Raw genomic sequence first — 21,905 nt, 5'->3', positions numbered from 1 at the left:
TTATTCCCTTATAAATATATTTAAATATATAAATATCATGAATACATTAATTGATATTGCCCTCACATCCTCTCATAAAGCATCCCATCTCCTCGACATTGTATATGTAGCTCTCTCGGGACACAGTGACACACACGCTTATGTACAGACACATATTTTAGTGGTTGTTTCCCCCTCTATTTGGTGCCTAAATCTGAGGAAACTGTGTAAGTTCTCTATTTTTTTCACTGTGAAAAGCATCTGCAGGCCTGTAGTTGTGAGATTTGCTCAGGGCAAACACCTGGCTGTGGTTACAACAGCAGCCAAGAGGCATAGGTCATACATGTGTCAGAGTGTGTGTGTTGAGAAAGAAAAAAATGCATGAATAACAATGATCTGCTTTTTGCAAAATACTGTACCACGTATACTCCTGCCTCACCCCAGGTTTCAGGGTCAGCCTGCAGTCTCCTTCAGATCAGGCGTTAGTCACTGGCCTGCTCATTCACTGCTTTTTCACTAACAGCGTCCCAGTGCTTGAGCTGGTGCTTAATCGTTTTAAGTCCAGGCACCAAAAAGGAAAATTGTGATTTTGCTTGGTTTTTTTTTTTAATTCGTTCATCAGTATGTGCCACATCCTGATCAGGGTTGTGGTGGATAGATAGAATAGCCAGGGTACACTGGGCCCAAGGCAGGAACACACACACACACACACACACACAGACACACACACACAAGCCTAGGGACAACCTAGGGTATGGGCATGTTTTAGGGTATGGCATATTTCACATCAAGAAATGTGAAGCACCACACCGTTACCCCGAACCTGAACTGGCATCCATCCATCCATTTTCTGTACCATTTATCCTACACAGGGTTGCAGGGAGCCTGGGGCCTATGCTGGGGAACTCAGGGCACAAGGTGAGGGACACTGTGGTCGGGGTACTAACCCATCACAGGCCAGAATTGCACACACACTCACACAAACATTCACAGACAATTTAGACATGCCAATCAGCCTACAACGCATGTCTTTGGTCTGGTGGAGGAAACTGGAGTACCCGGAGGAAACCCCCAAAGCGCGGGGAGAACATGCAAATTTCGCACACACAGGGCAGAGCAAACGTTATGACCACTGATCTGAAGTGACATAACCAGTTGATTTCATTACTATTTTTACATATATGTTTAACCCAATTAGCTACCAAAAACATTTTCTTTTCAGGTAGAAATTCAGAACAGGCATTTTAAAGTTTCTCAGTTTTGAATTATATATTGTTGGACAGCTGATCGCTATGTAGTCCATGTGTAGACATTTCCTAATATGACATCATAATTTGGATTGAAATATAAAGTCATTATTTTCACGGTTGTACATGTACACAATTTCACACACTGGTTCACACCTTTTAAAGTCAAACTTTAACATACACAACAGCTTCAATACCCCTAGCTGTGGATTCTACAAGTCTCTGGCGCTATACTGGAGAGATAAACACAGCTCTTCCATAAGATATCTCACAGTTGGTGTTTTGATGATGTCACTCCAAAATTTCTCTCAGGTGTTCTGGTTAGGATCTGGTGAGTTCATAACATAACAAATGATTTACATCAGGTCATGTGGATGAGGACGTTGACATCCTGGAAGAGGTCACTACCATTGGGATAGTAATGTTTCATCATAAGATAAAGGTGTTCAGTCAGAAGAATACTGTATTGATTTACAGTGACTCTTCCCTCTAAGAGGACAAGTGGACCCAAACCATGTGAGTAAAATGCCTCTTATAGTGTAGAGGCACCAGCTTTTGATTTGTTACCCGTCTGTGTGAGTTTTCCTAATATGTTTTATATATAATACCTAAGCAACATTTTATCCACATAACTATGTAAAAGATGCACTTCTAATGCAAATGAAAGCGAATGTTTTTAAATAACATCCACGAACCGCAGGAATGTTAACACAAAACCATTTTCAGAGTAAAAGTCTTGAAAATTGAATTTCTTTGTGATATGCAAATTAGTATATAATCAATTAGCCCTGTCCTCATTTGCATACTGTAATACATTTTAAAAGAATGGTGTAAGTATTGTCAGATCGCTCCTCTCAGGTAATAGCTATACAACTGATAGGCAAACATTCATAACCTGGACTTTTTACCAGTGTGATTGTATATTGATGAGATTTCTGAGGATGCTGTGCCTACTGACATCTGCATGACTCTTCTTCCCCTTAGTGTCCATGTGACCACGGAGTAACTAATCCCACGCCACCTCACAGCATCACTTGTTGCTGGCAGAATGCCGCCGCATGCCGCTTAGCCAATTAACGGCAGAATAAAGCCAAACAGATTTCAACTGATAAATCTTTAATGATACGAGGGATTTTACACAAACGCACACTTGACAGTTCTAAATTAAAGTAAATACTGTGCATGATTAAAATTCCCCAGGCTGGGGGAAGATAAATGTTTGAATAATTTATCAGATTTAATTGACACGGCTGTGATGTTGTAAACAGAAATGTTTTGATGTTCATAATACATTTTGACAAGAAGATATTTATTTTCATTTTTCTTGAGGGTGGGGGGGCTTTGGGGAAGCGGGGGGGGGGGGGGGGGGGGGGGGGCAAGAAATCCACAACCTAAAATGTGACAGATTACACTGTGTGTGTGTGTGTGTGTGACAGTTTTGACCTTGTGGGAAATTTGGCTAGTAAATTTTAGTCAATCTGCTTTTTGCTTTTTCCCTTATTTACTAAACCTACAGCTTTTATTTGAAAAAGTTACAAATAAAAGATCCAAAAAGTTTCCTTTCGGTTACTGAGGCTAAGGTTGGGATTAGATTTAATGTGCCACACTGTTAATCAGCTAAATAAATAATTATGTTAGCAGAAGACCCTCACATGGATAATAAGACAAACGTGTGTGTGTGTGTGTGTTTGTAACAGAGGTGTGGTAACCAATTTAAACTCCAGCCATGAGTTCTGTAAATGAACTTTCAGTGCTCTGTATTTACATTTAGCTGCAGCTCAGACTTGCTGAAATGGGTAATGGCCACCGGGTATTTTATAATAAGTAATTTTAAAAAAAAAGATGTGAGAGGAGAGGAAAGGAAAGGAGGGAGGTGAGAGAAGCAAGAGTTGAGGAGTCTTCTGCAAACACACCGGTACACAAAGCTCAGAGACAGCCCCAGGCCAAAACACTTTAGTTTAACCCAGGGAAGGCGATACTAAACAACGGTGTAAATACAGCTGGAGAGTGATTATGACAGCGGGGACATGGCGAGTACTCACTGCGCGCGCACACACACACACACACATACTCAGCTGTATAACCCTAATACACAAAATAAAGCATCACTTACACTAGCAGCATTGGGAGAATATGAATTGCATGCAATTTCTAAGGCACGATTTTGAGTTGTGCCAGAGGCACCATGTCCAGCTCCTTTCTCAGATAAGCAGCGTCGCTCTTCACCTGCCCTCTTCCTGCCCGCTAAACTTCAACATCCTATCTGTAAACAACAGGCTCACTCAGCACCATAAATGAATACATCAAATTTTGATGGAATGGCCTTGTCGTGCCTCTGTGGCCCTCAGTAGTGTATGCCATGATACAATGTACGCCTGCATACATGAATAGCAAAGAAGGAGGCTGCTGTTTGCCAGGCTCTGTTGACTGAATCTTTTAAAGCTGTAACTCTGATTTGATGCTGGACCACAGCTCTGTGGATACACACAACAGAGGCATGAGAGAAGGCCTTCTACTGCAGTGCTGGCTCAAGTATTCTCTTATGATGAGATATCGCTTTGAACCCAATCACAGACTTGAACAGAGGAACAAAGAGACTCATGGCATCCTGGGTGAGGAAAAATGCCCTCTACTGATCAGGGGTCATCAAGCGGTAGACCACAGTGTGGATTCAGACCCCGCAAAGAATCCAAAAATATAGCAGAACTGATCATGTGAAAAAATACTCCAGTTTTTTAAACATGAACCATCGCAGCTTCTGCATCTCTCCTGCTGAAAAATCTAGCTTGGTCTGACCAGCCATGCTGACAGTGCAATGTGTGTCACTTACTTTCCAGCTTCCTTATTACTAAAATTGATCGATAAATGTTTAATATTTATAGTAAAATGACAACACGGCTTTTAAAAAAAAGTCAACAATGAAAACAGAATGTTTAAAAATGATCGAACGAGGAAGTATGCACTTCAAGTTAGAAAAGATCAAATATTGGCTCTATTTCATCAAATATAAACGATATCTCATCTGTTTAGAGTCTGTGGCATTATTCCAAAGTGGTAATAACACAGAGGCGGAAAAACAAAACAAAACCCACAACTGCTGTAAACTGATACCAATCACTAATGGTTAAGAATGAAAAAGAACTGTTGTCTTCATCTCCCTTATACACACACACACACACACACACATTTCATGTGAGGGGGCAGTGGTGACTTGGCAGTTAAGTCTCTGAGTTACTGATCAGAAGGTCAGGGGTTGAAGCCCCAGCACTGCCAAGCTACCACTGTTGGGTCCTTGAGCAAGGCCCTTAACCCTCTCTGCTCCAGGTGTGTGTATCATTGCTGACCCTGCGCCCTGACCCCAACTTCCTGACAAGCTGGGATATGTGAAGAAAAGAATTTCACTGTGCTGTAATGTATATGTGATTAATAAAAGACTCATTATAATTATCATAAGTTTTACATGTGTGATTACGTGGGTAACGTAAAAAACATCTGGCATCATGTTCTGCACCTAGAAATTGCACGTGAACTCAGGTAACATCGTGACATCGTGTGAACAGTATGAAAATAATCAATCATGTGCAAAAATCGCTTGTGAAAATAAACGAATCATCGTGTGAATCAGCATATGAAAATAAAACCACATACCCTACATGTCAAAAGTCCACTACATGTGTGAAAAAATGTGTGAAAGCCAACATATGAATTGTGTAAAAACCACATGTGAAGTTCTGTAAGGGTCAGAAATGTCATGATGATCCGGAGCTTTGGAAACAAGGAATTTTATGTAGCTGGAACATAGAGGAACCACAGCATATATCTATATTAGGCTGTCTACTGTACACACACTGTGCAGCTGTGGATCAGGTGGTAGAGCGAGTTGTCCACTAATTGTAAGGTTGGAGGTTCGATTCCCGGCCCACATGACTCCACATGCCGAAGTGTCCTTGGACATTGAACCCCAAGTTGCTCCTGATGGCAAGTTAGCACCTTGCATGGCAGCTCTGCTACCATTGGTGTGTGAGTGTGTGTGTGAATGGTTGAACGAGACACAGTGTAAAGCGTTCATATGTGTATATAAGTGCAGACCATTTACACACACACACACACACATACACACATACACACACTGACACAGACAAAAACAAAACATGGAGACATACTTCAAATGCTGAATGTCTATTGCTAAATGAAGGCATTCATGCGCTGCCGCGCTTTATTAACTTTCAATCAATAAGCATGTGGTTGGGGCGAGAAGTAATCAGGAAATGCATCCAAATGGGCTGACAGCGTATCAAAGCACTGCGCTCGAAGGCAACAGCGAAGCCCTAACAAGCAGTTTATTACCGGTAGCTGTTACTGACATTAGTCAACACTGAGAAAGATAAAATGGAATAAGGAATAGTGCGCCAGAGAAAGGCCCACAGGCGGTGCGTTCCTCACTCTCTCTTGATAACTGCACGTCTCTTCTTTGATATGATAACAAACATATTGCTGAAACACATGAAGTGCATAGAGAGCTCTGGCCATGGCATGGTGTATGAGTGCAGGATCAACTCAGTTAGCAGTGTAGGCCCACTCTGTGCTGCTGGATGTGATTCCCTGATCCTGGATCTCTTGTTAATCTGTAATATTTACTGGAGGTCTTTCTCTAAGACATTGAAGTCTTTTTTTTTTTTAATGATAATTGTCTCTCTTATATTAGAGGCTTCTGGAGTGGTCCAGATGACAGACCGATTGTTTATTAGTTATGTGACAGTGTAATCTTATGTAGAGCTGACCACACAGCTGCACAGGGCAACAAGATGCTTCTCTATATTCAGATCCCACCATGCTGATCTCTCACACACACTCACACACACACACTCGCTCTCAGATGGTGTCAGGCACCTCCAGCAGAGTATAAAGTGCAGAGAAGAGGAAAAAACTGAACTCTGCTCCAAACGGAGGTGTGTTTGTTTAAATCGAGGGCTGGGTTGAAGGAGCACGTATTAAAGATCTGTTGGGGTAGAAGGGCAAAGCTCAGACCATGCCTATGGTACTCTAAATCGTCTAAATAATAATAATTTTTTTTGTTAGATTAATGTTGTGCAATATGGCCTTCACATAATGTCAGGATATTTGGCATGTTTTTATTTCACCTCAAAACATACTATGTTATTCAGTCAAATGTAACTAAGTGACTGCTTCAGTAATTTCGCTGCAGATCGAATCCCGGAAAAAGCAGAGCATGGACACTCTCTCACCCTTCCACACTGGTAGCTTTTGTGTGACTGGGAAGAACTTGTGTGTTTTAGATCTTATTTTATTTAAAATTGTACTTTCAAGTTAAGTTCTAGTATAGTAGCCTACAGTCATTAATAAGTACTGTATAAGGCTCATGTAATACTAATAGATGTAGCACGTGGATAGCATAAATCCTCACCATGTTCAATAGTTTCCCATAAAACAACAGATTAACTTTTAAATTATTGAAAAAATCTCGTAGCAAAAAAGTTAAAATATGTATCCTTTGTATCAGTCTTACCATTATCCTCTGAAAACCAAAGAACGCTTTAGGAAGGAACTTTTTTCCAAATCCTTTAACAAGTACTGTAACATACAACATATTTTGGATACCTAAAAATATTAAAAATAAAATAACATACTACTACTACTACTACTACTACTGCTACTACTATTACTACTAATAATAATAATAACAACAGCAATAATAATAATTGTTGTTGTTAGTTTGTGTGCACATCTGGGCATATATTCAGAGTTTAGCTCTTTGTGGAGACCAAGTGATGGCATGTAGTACATGAAAATTTTGACATTGTAAGTGGAGTGTGTGTGTGTGTGTGTGTGTGTGTGTCTGTGTGTGTGTGTGTGTGTGTGTCTGTGTCCACACGTCAGGGGAAACATGACTCCATCACCCCTCAGGTATATTGAGAAGATGCTAGAGAGGGAGAGCGAGAGAGAAAAATCTCATCTAAATAATTTTCTTGCCTTGTGGGCAGTTACATGCAAATAGGAGATCAAACACATATTGGGTGGTAAAAGTGAGATTGGTGTGAATATCATCAAGCTTGTGGAGTGGCTGGTGGACTACACAGGTTGAAAAAAGGGCAGGATGCTGTTCACCACTGAGTATACAGTGAGGAGAGATAGAGAGAGTGCGTGTGAGACAGAGAGCTTGGACCAAGTGGACAGAATGCAAATGAAACATAACAGCTTAGTTAACACCTCTGGTGCATATGCATGGGTGAAAATAGCATGCACTTGGTTTCATGTTGGAATGAAGTCAGTGTGCATTGTACATCAAATTTCATCCCTGTATATCAAGTCAGGATTTCACAGGGGTTTTTTTTTATCGTGATTGCTTACAAGGATCAAAAGGTTAAACAATAAAGACAATTTTTTCACAGCTGTCTTTGCTCATATTTACCAAGGGTGCCAATATTAGTGGAGGGCACTGTAGGCTATATTAGTAATTGCTTATTCAAATTTTATTTTCCAAATCCAAACGATACTGCTGCAGTCCAGTACTATTCAGTAAGGTAGCTAGAGTGTCCCTGATTAAATTAAACCATCATTGGAGACACTTTCTCATTCGGGACCTTCTTGTACTTGACCCGAGCAGTGGCTTAAAGACTTTGGACTTGACTTGAGTAGCAAATTCAATACTTTGCAGTCCCTCTGGTATTTAGCGATTTTGCGATCGAAGAAATGAACGCATAATCAAGCAAACTCTGCAATATTTGGAGGAGCTTGCAATTTTTCAAAATTACCACAGATTTTCCACAGATTTGGGCCAAGACGCATCATGTGATCACATTCAGCCAAAGCCCTCTTTGACACACGTGCGTCATACATGAGTTCAGCTAAAAGGTTTCATTTACCAACAAACATCACTGGGAAAAATAACGAGGGCACTGTATTTGACAGAGCACACAAAATTCAATTCTTTCTTTCAAATATCATAAGCATGAGCCTAAATCATGTCTCAATTCCCAAATAAGCAAGATAAAAAAAAAAAATTTCAAACCTAAATTCAAGTCCAGTCAAATTCAAGGACTGCGTTGCTGTCATCGAATGTTACAGAGCTAAATATATCTGGTCAAATTTCTACAAACATCACCTGTGGGGAGTAAAGAGTGCTAAAGAGAAAGAGCTTTCATTACCTAATCTGTCTTTAACAGTGCTTAATCAGTTGTGCTCTACAAGGATTTTTTTGTATTAATTGAAAGATTTATGCTGTGATAATTTAATAAGAAATACTCTCTATTTGAAATCTCATTAAGTGACATTGAAAGGCACAGCAACTTGTGTTCTGACACAGAAAAGGGAGTCCATTCCTCCAAATGTCATTTGCTTTAAATCTCTGAGGAGTTGTGCCATTTAAAACTGAGCAGCTATGAGAGCGGAGAGCAGAGGAGTCACTGGACAGCAGGAGGACAGAGCAAAGCCGCTTCATCTGCACTCGTTCACTCATTCACTCATCCACACCTTCAGCCTGAGAGAGACATAAACCCTTAATCCTCTTCTTCTTTTATTCTAGATCTCTGTCTGTCTGTCTCAGACCTCTCTCTCTTTCTCTCTCTCTCTCTCTCGCTCTCTATATCTGTCTGTCCACCTTTCCACGCCTCATTATTGCCAATCATTTGAATGCTGAGTGCACCTGCTCTGTATTCTGATTACTTCATGCAGGAATTAGTATGTATATTTAATGCAGGGTTTTCCCTTTCTTTTTCTTCTTCATCTTGATGAGTGTAGCGAGGAGAGGAGGAAAGGTTGGGCTCGCCTGTCTGGCAGATATGCCAGCATCTGCCTAATAAATGACAGCAAATTTATGCATCTGTATTCTTTTATTTATAAAAAAAAAAAAAAGAAGAAGAAGAAGAAGCAAGCCGGACGATATTCTGATATTAATAATACAAGTGGATCCACTTTGATTAGGCCTGCGCAGAGAGCCACGCATATTCAGCATTACAATTAAATCTTGTGATGTGAAATGGGAATGACACGCTAATGAAGCGAGCCAGCGAGCCTGAACCAAGACTGTCCAACATCATTATGGGATATCTTAGATGAAGAGTAATTATACGAGGAACACTGAAATGTCATTAAAAATCTTCAGTAAGTGATTTAACCCACTATTCCTCCGTAATGCCATCTCTCTCTCTCCCTCTCTCTCTCTCTCTCTCTCTCTCTCTCTCTCTCTAGGACAGACAAGTTCCTCTTCAGAAGTTCCAACAGAAAATTGTAGCCCTTCAAACACTCCAGGATTTTCCCAGACAGACACAATCAAGTGTCCTAACTTAATTTGGCGCATCAGAACTCAGTGGTGGCTCGATGTAATTGAAACTGTTCTTTAATAATTTCAGATGAATTGCCAATTAGATCCTGATCTGAGACTTAACCACTGGATTGAACCGAGAGCCATATCACTCCAGAGATTTAAAAATATGTATTTAATAGATGTTCATTTATGAGATTTCTCCACAGCTATATTTAGGATGAATACATTAATATTTTGTAAGATTATTATTCTAATAATAACATAACACATTTGTACAGTGTATCTTATTGATTTGCGAACAGTGTGTGTTTGTGAGACAGAAAGAAGGGATGTGTGTATGTGAAGTAGTGCATCACTGCATGTGTGTGAGTGTGTGTGAGAGAGACCTTTTGAGGATCAAAAAGACCAAATGTCCTCATAGAGATAGACTAGTAATAAATGTCCTCAAAATCAGCCTGTCCTAAAAAAAAGTGTGTATTTGAAAAACTAAAAACAGCCAAAAGGCTTCGTTTTGATTACTAGGTGCAGCATAGCATTAATAATCACAAAGATAGAAAAAATGAGTGTGTGTATGTGTGTGTATGTACAGTATGTGCATGTTTTTTTTATATATATCTTGGAGGAGAATAAATCTCCCTCTACAGTTAGGGATATGTGCCAGTTTTAACCTTGTGAGGACATTTGGCTGGTAAACAAGTAAAGAATTTTTTAAACAAAAACTGCGAAGGAAAAGCTGACACAAGTATGACGCACAAAGATAGAAAAATGCTTGCGTGTGTATGAGGCACAAACCTGTCACAGGAAAAAACAACCCTCACCGTTGTCAGCATGTTTCACACTTTCACACCTGTTCTACCAGAAATACACACAAATAGTTTTCCAAACACTTTCAGTTTCATGCTTCATATGTATCACTTTTCTTCAAGTTCATCGTTCCCCATTTTTTGCCAACAACTGACAGTTTGGCAGATTTTACACACCCTAAAATATTTTCTAATACATTTTGGCATTAAAAATAATAATGTCGCCGCATATCCTGTATAACAAGCATGTGTGCTGCTTTTTCTTACTGTAAAACAACAACAAACGTTCTCCAGTGTGTGAGCGGGTGCAGTGATCCCACATGAAAGCCTGGTTCTCAGTGGCTATACTGAGGAGCACATCAGTAACATGCCCAGCAATGCAGGAGGAGAGATAGTGTCCATTAGTGTCCCTGAGGGGAGAGAGGGAGAGGGAGAGAGAGAGAGAGAAAGAGGGGAAGCCATCCAACCCAAACGTACCTTGCAGCCATGCAATTATTTTTGCACTGCATTCCAATATCAGCTCGGGAGCAATGCAAATTATTTAAGACATACTTTTTTCTGGAACTGCAATTATAATAATGATGATCTCAATTAGCGTTGCCATCACCTTGGACTATTTAGTGGCCGATTGCGCTGCCTGAGGGTGCGTTCTGCTGCAGACATGCTGTCAGAGTCGAGAGGAGAGGGACTGTTCCGGGCAATGAACCCAGAACCTCAATATACCATGATTCTCATCTGCAATCATACAGTATCATGAGGACCAATCAAATGGGCCATTCTAGGCAATGTGTAAACTTATGTGCTTTAGAGTCTTTGAATACTGTATTTACAGTATTTACCTATAAAAAATGGCATTCCTTCCTTATATGAGGGAAACAAAATCTTGGCATAATATGAACCTTTGCTTATCAACAGGGTTGCCAGATCTGTGATTTTCTTTCTATAACTTTCAGTCATGAGTTGATTTTTTTGGTCTACAGGTCAGGCAGGTGGATGGCAGTGAGTGGTGTTTCTGCCTGACCGTTCCAGGGTCCTTCGTTCAATCCTGAGCTTGGGATTACTGTATGTGAAGAGTATTGTGTGTTGTTCCCATGTCGCTTGCGTTTCCTCCCACATGTAGGTGGATTGGTGACTCTAAATTGCCCCTGGGTGTGAATAAGTGTGTGACGGTGTGTGTTTATGTGCGTCCAGTGTGTATTCCTGCTTCATTCCCAATGATCACAGGACATGCTCTGACTAGGATGAAGTGCTTACTGAAGATGCATGAATGAATGTCTCTGCAAATGAGCGATGTCCCAGTATTAGCCTAGACCTATCACCAGGGTTGCCAGGTTTGAGGTTTTCTAATGCAATTGGAATATTTTCTCAAACTTTTTTTTGTAGTGGTTTGATATTTTTTGTATGCAGTTTGGGGGTTTGATATTTTGCATGCATTATATTAGTCATAATAATTGAAGTTTAATACAATATTTGGACTGGTTTTATTGACCCAGGCCTCAAAATTCTGCCTTTAATCTTGCCCAAATACAGCAATGAACTCATCTGAATACAGCTGCCAGAACACACTCACCTCTCAACCCTGATTAAAGCATATCTCAGGAATGATATGGAGCAGAACTTACAGTTGAGCCACTTTTGGTGTGAAATTGAAATGCCACACAAGCATTAGACATGGTTTGTTGCATTTGGGCCATTTTTAGCTCCGACTCCAAACATTGTAAAAATGCAATAAATGTTAGATGTTATTATTTATAGCTGAGCCACTCATGGCCCAAAATTCATTTGGATTTGCCTTAGCTGGCCCTTCCCTTTTTTTCATTTTCTTTCTTTTTTTTAACATGTAATGTGTGTTTTTATTTTCACTCGTGATTATCATATTATACATTCTTCACATGTAATAAATTAACATGATCATGATTTGTTGATTTTCCCACAATTCTTTTCACATGTAGCTCTTCCACATGTTTCACTGCTTCATGCACGATTCTTTTTTTTTTGTTTTGTTTTGTTCCCAATGCCAGTTTTGTTTCATGTAATTTTCATTTGTCAAGTAATTTTGTCAATTCATTTATTTTCACACGTGATTTTCAAAACATTATTCCATTACAGTATTTTCACATGCAGAGCGCGTGGCTTCATTTTTCAGATGTTTTTCCTCACACGAATAATGAAAATCTATTTTTCACAGCTGAGCCCATATTGTTCACATAATGTCACATGTTAAGTTCACACGTGCAATTTAAAACCGACAACATGGTGATACGCACCTTCACGTGTTGTTTCACATGTATTCACCTTATGTGAAATGTATGTGACTTTTTGGACTCTCATGTACCTAATTTTTTGTCAAAAACTAGTAATGAACCAAAGTCTATTTCTTCAAGAGTGACATGCACATTGACCCATTTCAGAATTCTCTCTCTGTGTCTCTCTCTATCTCTCCGTCTCTCTGTGTCTGTCTTCTTCCCATACTGTTTAAAGTGCCTTCCTCTTCCTCTTCAGTGTGTGGTACAGAAGCCTCGCACCACTACCCCTTTCTTTTATTCATTGCACTGTAAATAACTCCACTTTATGAAAAGCAGCCAGTGTGACTCACGGCTACCGCTAACCACAACACATTATTATTTCATGGCCTTTGAAAGAGGGGTCTGTAGTGTTGCTCACACTTTAATGTCTGCACTCTCTCTGATGTTGTGTAGTACACAGCGCCCCTTGTTGCGTGCCGTACGCCATCCTTCACTTGAATTCACAAACACTTCCAAGTGCATAAATAGCACAGAAGAAGAAAAAGCAAAAGAAGAAGACGAGTGCCCCGAGAGCTAGTGTACTGGAACTCTGTATAACAGCCTCAGTAAGACTACCAGCTGTTGCCACTGGGGTGAGGGGTGAGGGGTGAGGGGGATGAGGGGACAGGGCTGGGAGGAGGTGGTGGATGACACTGCTTCTGATTTGAGGCAGGAGAGAAACTAAGCACAGCAGTTAGCGATGTATAGACGGGTTCTTCGGGACCTGTTAGAGCAGCCTTTGAGGAAAAGTCAAACCCCTTTAGACTAAAGGCTGGGCCAGTGAGAGAGCGGGCCATCAGTTATGGAGGGACTGGTGTGAATGGTAATGAGACTCTGAGTCTTACACCAGAGACTAAATCTGGTTTTAGACAACGCTTTCAGCTGACTTCTGTAACAGACTGTGCAATAACGTGTTCTCCGTGTCAAATGATATGATGAAGATCCTCTAACGATAGACCTGTGAGTATAAATACAATTCTGCTCATGTCATCAATCATGATCCAGGCTCGTGCAGAAAACGATTCATAACAGACAAATTCTTCAACATGAGCTCGAGGTAATCCTGGCGTTTCATGTTATGTCACACTGGAAGTTTGTGCGTATGAGTTTGAAGTCGACGACGGCATCTGTTCAAGCGGTTTTGGTCAAAAAAAAAAAATGAAAAAGGACAGCATGGGGGGAAATGGTGTGGGGAATAAATGGATGATGGGAGAAAATGTCTTTCTTTCTTTATTTTTGTACCCAAACAACACCATGCCATCTTTGCAATGGCATACCAACTTTTTTTAGACAAAAATTTATGGGATCCTATCTTCTGGCTAGATTTTTAGGTAGGGTATTCCTCATCGACATAAGTACAAAACTGTACCAACTACAACTGCGCTGAACAGTTAATGTGCAACATTACGACTTAAATTTTACCGTCTGGGCCCGTTTAAACAAACAAACAAACAAACAAACAAAACAAACAAACAAACAAACAAACAAAACAAAAAAATGAGTTCCCAGGTTGCAATTATGCCATTACGGTAGCGTTCAAGTGTACTCACTTTGTAAATATAAAATTTCCGACAGCCTGCTGAAAAAAAAAACCCCAATAGAACCCATCACAGACATTCTAATGGTTTCCACTACAAATAACTATTAAAAAATGTCAAAGGTGTTCTACTGGTCCTTAACGGTATTCACTAGACATAACAGAAAGCAACAAATTACCAATAGAGACCCACAGGGACCAGTTTCCACTAAAACCAATACATGTCCCATCATTACCATTAAAACAAATTCTGTGAGGCTTTCTATTAGTTTTTTATTTATTTTTCAGCAGGGAGGACTTAAAGGCAGCAAGTAACCGCTGTCATTTTGAGCACAGAACAGTGGACGGACTAACGAGCAGCGTTTAATTTGCTGTGCTGTTGGTTGCAATAACCGTAAAGGAAGTGAGGGATTAATGTTTTATTTTACCAGCATTAATAATTGCATTGTCACCATAAAAATGGACCACTGGACCCCTACAGAACACTACTGACTGTGTAATGAGCACTTCAGTAGAGGTCAAGCTGCTAGCTAGGCTAACGCTGTCCTGCATTAGCGAACTTTACTGCTTTGTCAGAGCTCGAGTAGGGAGCTGCACTTATCTGTCAAAAACAAGATGTTAATCTCTCAACCATCTTGCATGTAGTCTTATCTTTAACGTTCGCATTTTAACATTTCAATCTCCACAAACACACGAGTTTACCCAGCTACGTTAGCTAGTTAGCTATGTTATAGGACAACTGGGACATTTATCACAACAGCTAGTTTTTTTTTTGTTTGTTTTTTTTAATGCTAACAAAAGTTTATTAGCTACCTGATAATTAGCTGTGTTTTTTTTCTCCTCCTGTTGAAACACTCTGGGATTCTTTACCCAAACAGATTTGCTCTTAAAGGCTTTGAGTCACTCTCCAGAACAGGCAGATGGGATGTGTATGAGATAAATACACATATACCAGGACAACGCAAGTTTGCTAAGTTTTCTGCAGTTTTAACTGGGATCATCATCTCAGGGAAATGGACACGAAGTCTATTTTATCGACTTTGTTGATGTACTGTTCATTTTCTTTATTCTCTAAGCACGTTGTGTAATATTAAAGCTAGCTTTAGGCTTACTCATATCTGGTCAGAAGATATGCTTAGGAAAGATCTTTCCTTCAGTTTATGCTAATTGAATTTTAATGCCTATTACAGTTAAGTCTTTTTAGATAAAGATTAAACTTAAGGTCACATCACACTGAGTTGTCAGATTATAAGGTACACATACTGTACCTGCCTTGCTCCTACACTCACTGGCCATTTAATCAGGTCGTGTTGTGGATATATTATCACTGATAGCTAATCTGTTGCCATGTGTAGGTGGACGAGCACTCTCAGCACTGATATACTAGTGGCTGGTATGAGTGTGGTATCAGACCACTTTATTAGACACACCTACCTTGTTGATGCACCCTGTAGGTGTACAGTCGATACTACAGTTATTATTTTGTTTTTAACTGTCCTTTAGCTCTTCTTTCATCAGTGTTATTTTCCGCCCACAGTACCACTGTGAGCTGGTATTTTTTGCTCATTAACTAACGCAGTCACATAGAGGTACACTTAATACACCAACATATCACCCATATCTCACACACACACACACACACACACACACACACACACACATCACATTCAAATCTGGCAGTGGTGGTTCTGTGGTTATGTCTATGACAAATTTTGTCTGGCAATAGTCGGCCTACAGTCAGATATAGATGTACCTATATAGAAGATTGAACTAAACTAGCGACACAGTGTGCACGGTGCTATGGCTCATTGTAATGATACACCAAAAATACATAAGCTCACCAGATTCAATCATAAATGTCCTACATTGATGCATCCTGCTGCTTTTATATCAGCTGGTAGTCGTATAGAAAAACACAAAGTAGAATATCAACTGGCCAAACTCCCCTGGTCTCTTCGGCCATATCTCGAACGCACTGTTAAACACACACCATGGGGTTGGAGACAAGAAAAATGAATGGAAGATGTGCTGCTTTCCCAGGGAGGCCACACGGCAGCTCTTAAGTAAGCAGCGTTAGGCCATGTTCTCCACAGATCAAAGTGGTGGACTGGAGAACATGGGCTGAGCCCATTAGACTGAGAAAAGCCTGTTCTGGCTGTGGTCTCTTTCTCAGTTCTGCTCTTCTAAACAATACTCTAGATGCTGGAAGCTCGAACAAAGATGTGTAACACAGCTATTAAACATTAATTGTTTTTTTCCCCTCCCTCTGTCGCTCCCTGTTGCCTTTCTTGCTTTTCTCACACTATGACTTTTACAACTAATTTTTCAACATCGCATAAAAGCATAATGCTGGCCTGATTTCCATGCGGTGTTGTTGAAGAAAAAAAAAAAGATATAGAGTATGTCTACAAAAAAGCAGGAAGTCCCTGATGTTGGCGGTAGACAGTGTTTCAAATCCTAGTTTTGGTCCTTTATTTTATTCAGCAGTGGAAAGCCATGAATACAGAAAATAATAATAATAATAATAATAATAATAATAATAATAATGCCTGTTACAATTCTCCATCATGATCTCTACTCTCTGAAAGTATGGACACAGTACACGGTAATGAAAAATATTTAAAAATGAGTTAACCTTCAAAGAAATAAAGAAAAACAAACAAACAAACAAACAAACAAAAAGTATTCACCAATTACATAAACATTTTTTTTTTTTGCTACTGTCCCAATTTTACTGTATACACAGAGGATCATATTCCCCATCATCAAAGAATGATAGTAATAGAAAGGATACATGACTCAACGGCCAGACATAATGTTCCATAACGTATGCACAGAGGTACAAGCAATAAATACACACATTAGGTTAAGCCTTACAGCTACGCAACGCAGATGCAGGAAAAGAGCAGGTTTGCTATTCTCAGCAAGCAAGGTGACAACAGTAAAAAGTCATGAAATTCCCGAAAAAAGAAACATTGATCTTTTAGCTTAGAAAAAAAAAGTCTGGTAAATTCATGAATCCACCAACATTTTTTTTAATCTTTTTACATAATATGCACAATTATCAAAATACAGACAAAATCATCCCAGAAAAAATCCAGACAATCCTAAATCTAGTGGAGGAGCAGATTGCAGATCTGGAGGTCTTTCTGGTATTATGTGCAAGCAACAAATTTTAGACATTTTTTATTATTATGTTTTTTTTTTCAATTTTTTTTATTTTTTACAAAACCCATGCAAAATCTACAGGTAATATGCATTCTGTGGTTGAAAGTTCATTTTTTTCCATCCTTCCCAAAAACAGTAGGGCTGAGGTATGCATATTTTATGCATTGTACACTTAGGCCACCATCCTGATCTTTTTTTTTTTTAAATTTATTTTATTATTATTATATGCTTTTATTAAATCATATTTCCAGTCCACCACATGAGTTTAGACATGCATTAAAAAAAAGAGAAAACCCCACAATATCCCCTTACAGGTATATGTTTACATCATTCAAAAAACGTTCCAGGACAACCTGTGACAATGCAAACCTTCCATCTCTGGCATTGGGAATGTAAACTGTATTGGCAATGTCTTATGGAACAAGTGGAGGAGAACATGACAGCTCCTGTAGCTTTCTATTAACTCATGCAATCTGCCTTATTTGTTCTGAAATTGTGGTGAAGAGGTAGAACCTTTTAGAAAGCCTTTTTGGATAAGTGGGAGAACCCTTTTTTTTTTTTTTTTTTTTTTTTTTAAAGAAGCTGCGTCCTTATATTTGGTGTGATAAAATTAATATGAACGTCATCTTCAAGTCAATTTCCAGCAAAGGATGAGGGATAAGCTTTGTTCCTGGATCCAGCTTCTTCAGCTTCTGAGTGGAACTGATGTAAATATGTGTATCTGTGCTAAGCTAAAACAACACTGGAGAGTAATAACTGCACACGTTCTCTTATGCACAAAATATACTGCGATTTTTCAGGTACAATATTTGTTGTGTTTTAGGTTTCAGATTTTGAACGAGGTCTGGAAAACTCAGCAGAGTGAAAAACGCTGGACTTCAGTGAACCTTACAACAGCTTTGTGTGCTAGCATCTTGATCTCATAAAAGAGGAGGCAGAATTTTGTGTAACTTTGGTTTGACTGAAAACAGAAATGACTGTTAAAACAACAACCCCTTTTCTAGATGACATTCGCTGTGATCGAACGGAACGTTAAACTCAAATCTGATGCAAAAATGTTGGTTATCTCTACAGAGAACATACCGTAGTCTCTCCACAGGGCCAACTGTATCTGGATAGGCATGGATTATACAATGAGTTCTATGAAGCAAAGCAAATATCACCTAGAAAAGGTTCTTGACATCGATCTCCTCTTTTATAATGGCTATATTATTTGCTTTTAAAAGATAACCAAGCCACATCATTTCAACTTGAAATCATGACGCTTTTTGGCTTTACTAGATATCTTAAAGTTTGGTTCCTATGTTTTTAGTTTCGGCATTGACACGTATCTGAGAAGAAAACCACACAGATAGAAGACATGACAGATCAGACACTCCCACTGTACAATACATTTCACTAGTTAAGAAAAAAAAATGAGAAAATGGGAGACAAACAAGAAGAAAATAAAAAGAAAATAAAACCATATATATATATATATATATATATATATATATATATATATATATATATATATATATATATATATATATATATATATATATATATATATATAACAAACACAATTTTTCTGCACTTGTATGAACACACAAATGGTAGTTTTGGTCATGATCCATGTCTAGCTGCTCGCTACCGCTAGCCAGGCCACATCCTCTTTCTGGACCGAGTAAGTGGTCAATGAGAACTCTCCAACTGGAATTAAATGAAACTTCAAAATCACTGTCTTCTGTCAAATCTTTGTACAGGGCTAAATGATGCAATCCCAGAGGTTTTTCGAAGGTAGTCAACAGAACTTAAAAAAAAACAAAAAAACAAAAAGCTTCTCTTTGTACTAGTTAAAGTCACAGAAGGATGACCAAAGAGTCTGGTGGCTTCTGTCTAAGCTATTGGCCATTGATAGTGTTGGCTTTGGTTTCTAGCTGTTGCCTGTGACTCTTTGCAGGTAGACAAAGCTTTAGAACAAGGAGGTAAAGAGACTAGAGAACTAGAGAAGATAATATGCAGAAATGCACATTTTTTTCCTCGGCATGATGCTTACACAAACATTTACATTTCAACTCAGTTATCACATTTCACTTTTCAACACAAACAGAGATAGAGAGACACTGGAGACTTTTTTGGACAGCTGCAACAGTCTTGATACCGCAGGTCTGTTATTGGTGTGACTTTAAAAATGGCATTTACAGTCGGTGGTGTTGTAAACATAATGGAAAATAAGCTTTGTAAAAGGAAAAAAAAAAGAGAAAAGAAATACTGTTGTTTAAAGCGTTTTGCAACATACAGGCAGTGACACTAATTTCTGGTACTACTCCTGTGCAAATAATAACATAGCAACAACTTGAATTGAACCAGCAATTGTATCTAACATCAGAGACTACTGTGGGTCGGATATTCACAAATTTCAACTTTTTGGCAGTATATGTGGCCATCGACGTTTCTACAGAAAAGACTCAAGTTTTTTTTTTCCCATTTTGTTTTTGTCCATGAGTCTGCTGTGCATGGTATGAAGTGGCCAAGCAATCTGAATGAAATCTTGTCCTATTTTCATTATCATTTAAAAGGCAGACATCTGATGCCTGTTCTTATGCGGTCCTCAAAGGGCTGTGAGTGTTTCTTTGGGACAGTCTCCTGGACGCTTTCTTAATAAATATTCCTCGCTTCTGTCCGCTGCCTTTCTGTGGTTGTGGAGTGGTTAGACATGCTGGCTGCTCATGGTGGGCGGAGTCCCAGCAAACGAGGGTGGAGAGAATCTTCACTCCAAGTCCTCTGATAGGTTTCCCTCCTCGAGCTCTCGTTCCTCATCCAGCTCTGGACTGTGATCGGCTGTCGTCACCAGTGACATTGGACAGTCATCATCGTCCATGTTGAGTGGCTCCTCCTTCACGTGAACTGGAGGCCTGAAAAAAGTGACAAACAATAAGCATTTAATGTCCTGAGTTATACCACAGAAATCCCAGTTCTGACTGTTCAGAAGGATGATTCATTTCAGCTCTGACAGTAGTGCAGGCCACAAAGCTAATTACAGATTTATATTAATGCAGTGTAATATGTTCTAAATGGCTATCCATTCTATAAGACTTGTAAGGCAGGTGATTCACATTAACAGATTAAGAAAATGTGTCATCACACTGTGACGTTTTCTTTGAGGAAATATTTGTTTTGCATTTTTGGAAGGAGGCTCCAGTGTAAGAGCTTTTCTTTTTAACAGTCAGAGGTTAAGCTGTAACTTTCCGACATGGGAAAGTCTTCAGGACGGAGGGATTCATGGATTCTCAGTAACTTGACAACCTGCGTTTTCATCTTATTAACTTAAAGAGAGAGAAAAAGAGAGGGTGATGAAGGAACGACTATTGGTAGCTATAAACAAATGAAAATGATGACGTGTCGTTCTTTAACGAATAAAAACTGCTGGCAAATTGCTGTGATAGAACACTTGGTGACATGGTGAACTGGTGCAGTGAGCCTAAAGAAGTACGTGAACGACAAATCTCTTCCTAACACACTTGCAGACATGCTCCAAAACTGATTGCAAATTCTTCACACCTTAAGGAAATTTCCAGACCAGGTATGTTTTTTTCCCTCCAAATATTTGGTATAAATGTAAATAGCAACGGTCATAAAATATGAAGAGCAAAGTGTTTGATACTTCAAGTTTACTGATGGTACCTGGCTGGAAAAAAAAAAAGAGAAGCAGCAACCCCATTATAAATAATGGAGAATTTCTCATCCCCTCAGCCCCTGGAGCAAAGGGGGAGTGAAGCTTTTTTATCTTGTTAATAGAAAGCGCAGGCCTTCGTTAATATGCAGAGGCTGCAGTGGCACTTCTTGAGAGGAGAGAGAACCTGCAGCTAGGCTCTTCCATTAATCAACTCCAGTCCGTCAGTTTGCTCGGACACTATGATCCATGTTTTTAACTCCAAATGGATGAATATCTTTACTGACTGTCAATAATTGGTGTGGGGAGGGGAAAAAACCCACACTGATGCTGTTAGCAAGCACCTTCTTCCCCCTGCAGAACAGTGGAGAGGAGAGGGTGGAAGTGGGGCTACTAACAAGAATAATAACGCTGTCACACATAAACAAGGCTTAACATGATCCAGGGCCCTTGGCAGGGAAAGGGGTTTGTGCTACCATGATAAATCTGACAAAACCTAATTATTTCTGACACGTTGGATGCATCGGGAAATCCCACCAGACTATGAGAGAGAGAGAGAGAGAGAGAAAGAGAGAGAGAGAGAGAGAGAGAGAGAGAGAGAAAGAGAGAGAGAGAGAGAGAGAGAGAGAGAGAGAGCAAAAGAAGCGAAACCTTATCAACTAGCCTCTGTATTAGAACATGTCTTGCAGACATCTCTTGGGCAGCACTCATCAATGACTGGGGGAACTTTGAATTTGAAAAGAATTTTAAAAGGTACAGATTGCTTTAATATTCACAGCAAAATAAATTAATATTCAGACGATGGTTACTTTTATAGGAGAGATGTCTGCTGAAACCAGTGGGTTAGAGAGAGAAGTAGTTTAAAACCTGCTCTACTGAAGGACCCACTAGTCACTCAACTCATTTATATCAACTGAATATAATATATGCTCTAATATATATATATA

General features: G+C 39.3%; 1 protein-coding gene across 1 annotated transcript in view; it reads right to left on the bottom strand.

The window, feature by feature from the left end:
- Positions 1-18,871: 18,871 nt before the first annotated feature.
- Positions 18,872-21,905, bottom strand: part of foxp2 (forkhead box P2) — a 95,630-nt gene continuing 92,596 nt past the window's right edge. The window contains exon 19 of the mRNA XM_053650827.1: positions 18,872-20,200. Coding sequence (XP_053506802.1) covers positions 20,056-20,200 — 145 coding nt within the window. The 3' untranslated portion in view covers positions 18,872-20,055. The remainder of the gene's footprint in view (positions 20,201-21,905) is intronic.

The sequence above is a fragment of the Ictalurus furcatus genome, chromosome 19 (genome assembly GCF_023375685.1).
Source record: "Ictalurus furcatus strain D&B chromosome 19, Billie_1.0, whole genome shotgun sequence".
NCBI lineage: Eukaryota > Metazoa > Chordata > Actinopteri > Siluriformes > Ictaluridae > Ictalurus > Ictalurus furcatus.
Note: the sequence above shows the minus strand (reverse complement) of the source record. Positions and strands in the feature narration are given on the sequence as shown.